The 10,265-nt window shown below is 42.6% G+C and overlaps 1 protein-coding gene across 1 annotated transcript in view; it reads right to left on the bottom strand.

The window, feature by feature from the left end:
* Positions 1-10,265, bottom strand: part of LOC121189405 (protein kinase C epsilon type-like) — a 57,064-nt gene extending 46,799 nt beyond the window's left edge. The window contains exon 1 of the mRNA XM_041049500.1: positions 9,103-10,265. Within this exon, the coding sequence (XP_040905434.1) occupies positions 9,103-9,450 (348 nt within the window). The 5' untranslated portion in view covers positions 9,451-10,265. The remainder of the gene's footprint in view (positions 1-9,102) is intronic.

Genomic DNA, 10,265 nt, shown 5'->3' on the forward strand with positions numbered 1-10,265 from the left:
GGAGTCCGTTTCCGAATTTGAGAGAAAAGTGCGTAAAGTTATGAACAGGAAATCCACAATATTTCCATCTGAAGGACTGATGTTGCCAGAAAAACAAAGAGTCTTTGACTGGAATAATTTACTCATTGTGAACATCATTCAGCCTCGTGGAGGAACTGGAACACGTTACACACAATACTGTAAATGAGATACTGTAAGACAGTTCAGACTGAGATGAGATATAAATCGTATACAACACAAATCCAGTCAATCTAACACCTGATTAATGAAGATTCTTCATCACATTCATGCAAAGCTCATAAAAATCCGATACAGGCATAAAGTAGTTCTGCTCATTGCTTTACAACACTGGCAACAACACATCCGGATGAAGCGTAATAAAGGGATACCTTAGTAAAAAAATCTCTAATGGCTGGAAAATTAATTTCATCTCTTGGTTTATGTGCTAAATTTCACCCAGAGGGGTGAATAATCATTTAAATTACATTTGATTCAAATCACAGCTCTTCAAATATGAAAATTCCACTAATAATTGCAAGTGTTTTTAAGAAAGCTGCTGAGCATATTGAGCCTCGCTGAACAGCGAAGTGCCTTTGAGCAAAACAGGCAACCGCCACCAGGTCCAGAGCTGGCGCAACAAGCTGCTCTTGAACTTTGACCTTTCTGGTGCATCAGCGTCTCTGCATAAGAACAAAAGCTCAATCACAATCTAGAGCGAAGCAGCAAAGAGCTCCACATTCCTCAGACGACTGGACTCACGCAGTAACCGCTGCGGTGACGGGGGACGACTGTTATTAACATGAAACTTGCAATGTGTCAGACTCATTTCATCATCAGTCAAAGGCGAAAGTGTGTTTTCTCTGCAGACTTTTCCTTTGCATCGCCGCTGTCAGCTCCGGCAGCTGAACCACGATCGTTGACACTTCTAACCGCAGGACAACCACGCAGCAATACGGCTTTGTCACACTCGCAGTGTTACAACCACAGCTGTGAACAAGAACGCTGGTGAAGAGACCAGAGACACGCAAGACTGAAGATGCATTAATGTAACGTGTATTTCAGCTGTTTGTTTGGTATATTACTGTTGTTTAATATTTCTAACACCAGCTCCCGGAGCTCAAAATGATGGTTTTAGATTGTTTGTTTTTTTTCTACCCACAGTCCAAAACAAATAAATACATTTCATTTACAGTTCTATAAAACTGAGAAAGGCAGAAAATCTACACATTTGCGGAGCTACAACCATTCAGTGGTTTCATTTTCTTCTTAATCAAGAATGTTGTTAAAATCTCTGTGAATTGTTTAGTTTGTTAGGTTTAGTTAAGACATTAACGTAATGTCAACTAAAAATTATTACACGCTGAAATACTTTGGAATTTAAGAGATTAAGAATTTATGTTGGACTGGATTTTAGCTACATCAGCAGGCTGAAACTGTGCCAGTAATTTCATACTGCAGGTATGAAGAAGGATCCAATGCCAATGTCTCTGATGAATGAAGAAAATAAAAAATAAATAAAACTTTAAAGAAACGGCTCATTGACCCAGCATTAGAGAATGGATGCGTAGCTTTTGAAGATGATATCGGTCACAACATTGTCGGGCGCAGTTTATGTTGGATTAAAAATCAATTTCCAGATTCCACATCACATCTCAACATTTCTGATAACACAAAAGCCTGCGAGACAGCCTGCGGACGGCAGGAAGATGAGGGGAGTCTATATAAAAAGAAAGATCACAAAGAGTTGTTCTGTACAGGCGGCAACATGGCTGCACGAGACCGTCCTTCAGCCAGGTCTCAGCCTTTGGACAGTGTCCATTCTGCCCAAGCATCATCAAACAAAACACTGAATGGACGGCAGATCCTGTGCTCTAACCACAGCACCCAACCTCAGTTTACAAGCTATTCGCAAACTTCTCAGCTACAAATGTACTGACTTCATGAGTCATTTGTAAAAGACAAATAGCTCTGGCAGCTGCTGGTTTAATCCATTTGGCACGGTGACTCAGAATCAATGTTAAGATGGTACAACTTCTACAAACATCGCTCAGATCACACTCTGAACAACACACTGACAACTGAAAGGAGGGAGAGCGAGTGAGAGAAAGTACAGATAGAGAGATGCACTGTGAGAGAGGGAATGGCAGAGAGAGGCCAGGGGAAAAAGCAGAAACAGAAATAAAAGTGTGTGTGCTGGTGGACTGTTTGCCTCACTGTGTTTTAGCTCTTTTAAAAAACAAACACTTATGTGAAGTACTGTATCTGTTTTCACCAGAGTGGGACGTGCGTTGATGGGGAAGTACCTGTGTGAGGACCACTTAGTGTGATGAACTGTAACTGAAATTAACAATGAGAAGAGCTCAGGACAGAACAAACCACCAATCTGTTCACATCAGCGTTCATCTGCTCCGTCTCCCTCGTCTCCGTCTTCGGTCTGAACAACATCCCCTCCCCACTAAATTACAAAGAAGTGTGCAAAGAAGCTGCAATTTAACACATGACAAGCAGACATGGCAGTGCCGTGGTTTCAGAAAGGGGTATTTTCATGTTGTCAGATTATTGATAACCAAAACCAGGTTCAGGCTTTTTTTCCGCTTTGTATTTACAGTATCTTTGCTCCAGTTCACATGGCATTTATCCCTGTTTTACCTGTGTTAAAGAGAAGGTTGCAGTCTCATTAAGGTGTAAACACTGTGAGTCTCAAAGTAAAAATCTACTGGAAAAGAACCTTTTTTTGTAATAATGAAATAAATTCAGATTTAGTGAAAGTCTGTCCTGCTGAAGCTTATTCATCATAATGAAAATCATTAACGCAGACTGACTGAGCGGATGGATTACACAACTCAAACATGTTCCAACAGTCTCATAGCTTTTCACACCATATGAAACACATGAATCAGAGCAAACAGGTTTGACTGACTACATGTGATATCAAGGACACATAAAATATGGGCTAACATGAACTGAGTTATGGGTATGGCCCTTTATGGTGCAGATTCAATACGCGTTACAGGCAGCATGACTCATCCCATTGATATTGTAGTCACTGTTAATACTTTCAGAGTTATGATTCAAGCCTTTATGCAACAACAAAACACTGATCCCAGAATTCCTTTCACTGCTGTTACTGCCCAGAAAAGAAAAACTGCTTTCGAACATTTAAACAGATCCAGGACAAGCTTTGATTAAATGAATCACATTTGTAAAATCATCATGGCGGGATCAAACCCCGCTGCCTCGCCCACCAGCCACCCTCCCCCTCCATCCCTCACTCAAAATGAGACAGCTTACTTCAACACCCTCTCTGTCTTGTCGTCCGTCTCCCTCCCTCCCCTCACTCACTGCTTCACTGTTGTGTAGTAAAATCAAACACTTGTTTTCTCCCTCCACACGTCTTTCTTTAATGACAAGTTCTAACAAGGCGGCTGCCTACACATAAAGTCACTGTTCACAGCAGAAATTCCTCACAGATTTAGGAATCTGATCCTCTTTTCATGTCTAATGGACATCAGTCACTGCATTTTTTTCCCTCCTCTTTTTTCTCTCAGTCTCAGCCAAAAGCCCTAAATCAGCCTGATGTTTGGTGGACTGTACTGGTGTAACTGGAAATGACACAAGCTCATTAGGAGTGGTTTTACCTATCGAACGCCAGCTGGAATGACGCCTATTCATTCACAGCTTAAGTCTCTGCAAGACAAAAAAAGAGTTGTGCTGCTTTTCTTTACTTTCTGTGACACCTTGGACGAGTGTTGGATTACAGTGTCAGGATGTCTTCTTTGTTCTGTATTCTTATAGCTGATTATGCTTTTGTTAATCCTATTGTTTGGTCCTTGATTGCTATTATTGTATAAGAAAACATTTCATTTTGTGGTGCAACATCTGTTCAAGGCACTCACAGATGAAATGTTTATAAGACAAGGCCTTTATATAAGAAGTATCGAGTATCAATGAAAAAAACTCCATTATTAGTGTTTTAAAAAACACTTCCAGTTCCAGTACCAAAATTATTATTATCAGTAGTTATAAACATGTTTTTCTGCAAAACGTTTTTTTTTAATTAAATCAGAAACAAGCTTATGGAAAAATTATTAAAACCCAAGATTACAAATCTGACTAAACATTAGAAGCTTTCAGTGTCTGAAACTTGATGCTACAGTTGGTATCAATACAGAACTGAGGTTCCGTACTGATGAAACAACCAACGCGTGTACCTGTGGAATCGCTCATCAAGCAGAGAACCGGCGACACACTGTCAGAGAACAGTGTGCTTCACCCATTCACTAGAAATATGAAAGCACAATGTACCGTCAAGTGGGATAATTGCCCGGCTAATGCTGTAAATCATCCCAGTGCGTGTTTGAATATGCTTTATTCTTTTAGCACTTCAGTAAAAGATCAAAATGGTGGGAGACGCAAATAGTAACAGCTCCAATCCCGTCACTGCAGCAAGTGATCTTTGAGCCTCCAGAGCATTTTCCACAATCCATTACACAACAATTTTCATATCGTAGCATGTTGCTCTTCACGCCTGCTTGAATGATGAGCTCAAATTTCTGGGTTGTGGGTTCACTGTTAGGATAGTGAGTCAGTGAGTGTGTGTGTGCGTGCGTGCCTGTGTGTGTGTGTGTGTGTGCTTTGTGTGTTTAACAATGTGACCAGCTCAGCAGGCATCATTTTCTGCTGAAGCTGACTGTTGACAGGCCGTGTACAGGCTTGCAGGAGAATGGTGACATTTTGATTTTAGTCTGGTTTTGTTTTGGGGTTTTTTTTAAAACCAGGAACGTGTCACAACTTGGGTTTAAGGTTTCTGTTCACACACTCTTAACTGGAGTATCTGCTTCTGAGAATTTCTAACAAATACCAAGTGATGCTTCTGTTTCCATGCTAGTAGATACCGCAGCACCTTCCAGCTCTGAGAGAACAGCTCAGCGGCACGTAGACCTTTTCAGCTGAAGGACTATTTTGTTTCATGAGATAAACAAAAGTATAAAACAGTCCCAAAATTCAAAATGCTTTGTGAATTTAAATATGAAATAAGACTGTTGTCTGCACCGATGCTGGACCACTGTGTCTCTAAGAATACAGAGTCTGTCTGTACCAACAGGAAATAAAAACATGAGAAGATTAAAGGAGCAGGGAAAATATCATTAGAGGAGAAGGAGTATTAAAATGAGTGTGAAAGCACCGATCACAGAAACAGGGAAACCTAGTTCACAGAGTACGGCTTCAACTTATTAATTACTCCACTATTTTTTTTAGTTTTTTTAATTTACGAACAGAATTCTCACACTGGAGAGAATGCAGTGTTATGAAAAGATATACGCTAAGTTTATACCGTTTGTTTAAGTCAGAAACTTCTAGATAACATCTTGTTCATTTCAAGTTCAAAGGCAGTTATTGAAAGGTGCCTGAGACAAATGACTGTAATGTAATCGACTGATTCAGCACTAACCCTGAGTTCACAGCCCTTTGGCTATTCACACATTAAACGACGAGAACTATGTTGCTCCATGTTAACACTTCACTATAAACCCGCATTGTACAACAGCGAGAAAGTGAGAACTTGTGCTGCATGACAAGTGAAAAATGACACAATGACAATGTGCTGAGTAACAGTCACTGCTTTCCCTGTGGGAAAGTCTCTGTTCCTGGAGGACTTGTTTTGCTGTCACAGACAGGTGGGCAGTGTGATGCTGTGTACAGCTCACCTGGAAAACTAAAGCGAAGTCACATAAGGTACAGTTATCACATAAAGTTATTTCCATACCGTGTATTTAGCATAGCACCACGGTGTACTAAAGAATGTATGTAACTAGATCTGAACACATAACATATTCCTTCAAGTCTCTCACATTTTCAAGGAAGAAAAAATGAAATTCTTTTGTATGAGAACTTACCAAACACAAATCTGCAATCTAGCTCCAGCCCAAAAATAACAAATAAATCAGGCCTTGTATTTGTAAGCCCTGTTTTACAGCCTGGTTTGAAGCCAAGTGATTCTCCATCAACCTAATGGTAAGATTTTGTAAAAGTCTTCCATTCATATTATCAAAGGAGCATTCAGTCGGATGATCACAGGGAGATATTCTCATTAAAAAAACAATTTTGGTGAAAGCCAGTCATCCTGAGTGGACTGAACAGAAGATTAATAGTGTCCCTGTACATTTAAGTGGAGTAAGTTTTATATTTGGAAAGAATCATTGGGAAAAAAAAAACATTCTTATTTGTTGACCAGAGTCGGAGACGTTTCTAAGCTCATCCTACAAATCCAGGAACATCTTGCAAAGGCAGCGGCAGAGGATGAAGAAACAGGTTCGACTCCATAGACTGGATCCATACTTAACTGTATGGTCCACTTCCAAACAGTTTGCTCTTTGTCTCAACCCGTTTCAACACCTTAACAACCTAATTAATAATAATAATAATAATAATAATAATAATAATAATCAAAGCCACCGAAAAAGCAGTGGCAATTAAGAGTCACTTTCATCTTGTTCCAAAATCTTGAGCCAAGCTCTGAATCTTTACAGTCAGAACATGTGAGACATCACACAGCTCCTCCAGCCTTCACCGTCTCTGGTCTCACAAGTCTTTAAAGATTTCCACCACGAGGAAAACGCTGGGAGCTGTACTTTCTTTTTTCCATCCTGTCCTCCTCCTGTTTCATCATCTTCCTCTCTTTCATCTTGTTCTCTCCCCAGCGCTCCCTCTCTCTCTAATGGACCTGATGGCCTCATCAATAATACACTCAAACATTCGTCTGCTTCAGTGGCTTCAGACAACAATGAACGGCTTCTTCATGCTGCTGTGTGTATATTTGTGTGTATCATGCATGTGGCCACCCCCACGCCCACTCTGGCCTCTTTTGTAGCTCCGCTGTGGGTCACTGGTTCAGCTAACAAGAGCACAACAAAGGTAACAGGATCTATACTGTGTGTGTGTGTGTGTGTGTGGTGACTCATGTTGTGTCTGCAAGCCTCTTCAGCAGCAAATCCTCACATTTGGGAAACTTGGAAAGAGTAAACATTTGGTATTTTTGCTTGAAAAAATACTTAAACTATTAATCGACCAATGATGAACCAGTGGACTAACTGCTTCAGCCCAATATGTTAGAAATACTTATGCGACCTTTTAAATTTACACAAACCAACGACAAAAGCTTCACACAAACAACACTGGACGCTGCAGATTAAACAGATTTCACTCACACACTATACATGATCCCAGCAACCCTAACCCTAACCCGACAGACATGGAGCTGAAGGAACAGCCATGAGCACTGAGTGCAGCAGTGTCACGTCGCAGTGGAGGAGAACCAACGCAGCACCCGGGACACCTCACAACGTCCTGACTCTGAGTTTGACATGTTTTTTTATTTTCTACTGAGGAATGATGCTGCTGATGGTGTCAGGTGGAGCAGCACCAACTATGAACCTTGAACAAGTTCAAGCACAGGCAGACTGTGACTAGAGTCCAACATGTAGTGTCCTGTCTGTCATCCCAGTCACAGAAAGAATTCATGAGTATAATCAGTTCAGCTGATGTACCTGCCAGGTAGCTCATGGTGGTTAGAAAAAGTCCAAGAGAGACTCTGTTTACATTGCACATTTTTTTGGCAAAGAACAAGAAACCTTTTTCAGATGGCGATGTACTGAGAGGAGCAACGACAGTGATCGCAAACGCCTCGTTCAAAGACAAGAAGAATGGGCTCAGAGTCGTCTCCGCTCTCTCCAACGGCCAACTGAGGTTAACTACTGTTGCCAGAAGAGATGCCAGTGGAGAAAAAGGTAAAGAGCTGGTGTCTGTGAGCACAGACCGTGGCCCCGCGATGACCGGCTGTCACACAGGCTTTGTCGCCCAATGCAAAGGTGACCCACAGGTTGTGTGGCTTTGATACACCAGAGCAATTTGTGTCATTCATTTCAAATCCTTTCATGCAAGTGGATATGAGATGCACTGCTGAGCAACTAAGTGCAGGTGGTGGTGAGGTGGAGTTGGAAACTCTTTCACTGCAAAGTGACACAGACCTGAAAGCCAAACAGGGCTCACCTAACGTTCGGTGTCTCGTGGACGAAGGAAAGTACAAAGCGTCTGCTCAGAACTGTGAACGCTGCCCGTCTCTTTGGTCCCTGTCTGTGTGAACCAGCCTTTTCTGTTATGAACTTCACTAAGAACAAACACAGAACACGCCTTACTGATGCACATCTACAAGACTCAGCGCTGCAGTGTCAAGTTACACCCCTGATTACTGTGCACTTGTGAACATTACGCAACACCAAGCTTCCTATTATAAGGCCAGTCAGGTGTTTACAGATGTTTTCTTCTGAACAATCACAAAAGGAGTCTGGGATTTTTAAACTGTACAAAAATATCACACATGTGACTGAATGTGATACAGTTTCAAATGTTGAAAGAGATTAATTATTTTGATTAACAGATAAATCATTTGACAGAAAAGCATTGAACTTGTTATTAGTATAATTGTAATAATTTAATCAGTGTACAAAGACAGATCATCTCCTCATATATGTAGCCCGTTAAATGCTTAAGATTCATTATTCAAAGGTAAGCTGTGCAAATCAATATTATTCAGGAAGAGTATATAATGAGTAGCCCTCCTATTACTCTTGACCCTAACCCACCATCCAACACCATATTTAAGACTACTTTAGTTAGTTACGCCACCCAGATGGTGCATATTCCTAATTTTTCCCTGGGTTCGCCTCATAGTCTGTTCTGGCCATAATGAAATGTCATGATTTGTAGAATTTTTCCGTTTTAAATCTTTAAATCACCACAAATTTATGAACATTTTGGGTTTCTGGTTTTTGGGTCGGTCAAAACTATGAATATGAAAACGGCCTGTGAGTAATAGTGGTTGGTAGCCTACAGACAAAATGATTAACGCGCTGATGTGTTGTTTAATGGCCATAATGAAAATAATAGTTTGTTGTGGCCATAATAAACTAGTTTTCATTGTGGCAACTGAAGTTAGATAAAGGGTTTGAGTAGTTTTTCCACTACCAGCCTCTGTGAGAGTGTGTTTGTATGCGTGCGTGTGTGTGTATGTGTGTGTGTCAGTGTGTCCCATCACTGTCTTACCCAGTCCTCGAAGTGCTTGCTGTTGTTGTGCAGGATGTCCTCGAACTGGATGATGCAGTTGGCCACGAAGTCGTCGTAGCCGATGGGCGCGTCGTGGAAGACGGACAGCTCGATCTTGCGGCCGTCGTGCACCTCCGTGGTGAACTCGTCGTTCCACGCGGGGCTGTTGGTCTTCTGCTTGGTGGAGGTCTGGCCCACGCGGGAGTCGTCCACGTTCAGGGCGATGTACGTGTCCAGGAGGAAGGTCTGAGTCTTGGGGCCGACGGCGTGACGCAGGGACCAGGCAGTCGGCTTGAGGTTCAGAGCCTCGCAGATCTTGATCTTTAGCTGCCCGTTGAAGACCACCATGGCGGTGAAACGGTCCCCGACGCTCGATACGCGAACCGTTAACTTGTTTACACTGAGCCCCGCGCACCTCTCTCCCCAACCACTTCCAATACACCGCGGCTCCTCGTGCTCTAACGGTTTGAATAACGGCTCTGTTCAACCGGTGGTCCTCCGGGCAGGCGCCGTGCTCCTTCCAGCTCAATGTGACGGAGAAAACGCAGTCCTCTGCAGGTCAGACACGCCAGCAGTTAAATCTGCTTGGTCTGAACCGCTGTTTGTTGTTTGTTTTTTGTTTGCCGCGAAACGTTGACACTTGTCGAACACGCTACTGATTTCCTAAAAAATAAAAATAAATAAAAATAAAATAAACTGCAGCAACAGAGAAACGTCCGCTGACCCGGGGAAGCCTCCTTCAGAGGTGCACGGAAGAAATGTGAACAGCTACCAACAGCCGAGAGTTAGCACAAAATACACGAGCAAAGGCCCCAGATGTGAGTCGGTCTGTCATGCTTTTTACCTTCGAGGAATTAAAAAACTCGGTTAGCTGTAGCACGGCACCGTGGAAGCACTAGCCTGTGTTGCATCGCACCCTGTGGTGGGTGGGGGGCTCCAGATGCCCGCTGGAAACCGCCGCGGCGCAACGGGGATGTTCGAGCCGGACCGCTGCGACCAGACAGCGGCTGGTAACAACCGGAGGAGGGGCCGATTCAGGCGGTAGGTAGGTAGGTAAATAGGGGTTCCTGTTGCTCGTTGCACGGCCTGGTTTCATCCACTGCTGCTGCTGATCTCAACTTCCCGTGGACATACCTCTGGCTGCCTCCCTCGACACTGTCTCC

The sequence above is a fragment of the Toxotes jaculatrix genome, chromosome 11 (assembly GCF_017976425.1).
Source record: "Toxotes jaculatrix isolate fToxJac2 chromosome 11, fToxJac2.pri, whole genome shotgun sequence".
Taxonomy (NCBI): Eukaryota; Metazoa; Chordata; class Actinopteri; family Toxotidae; genus Toxotes; species Toxotes jaculatrix.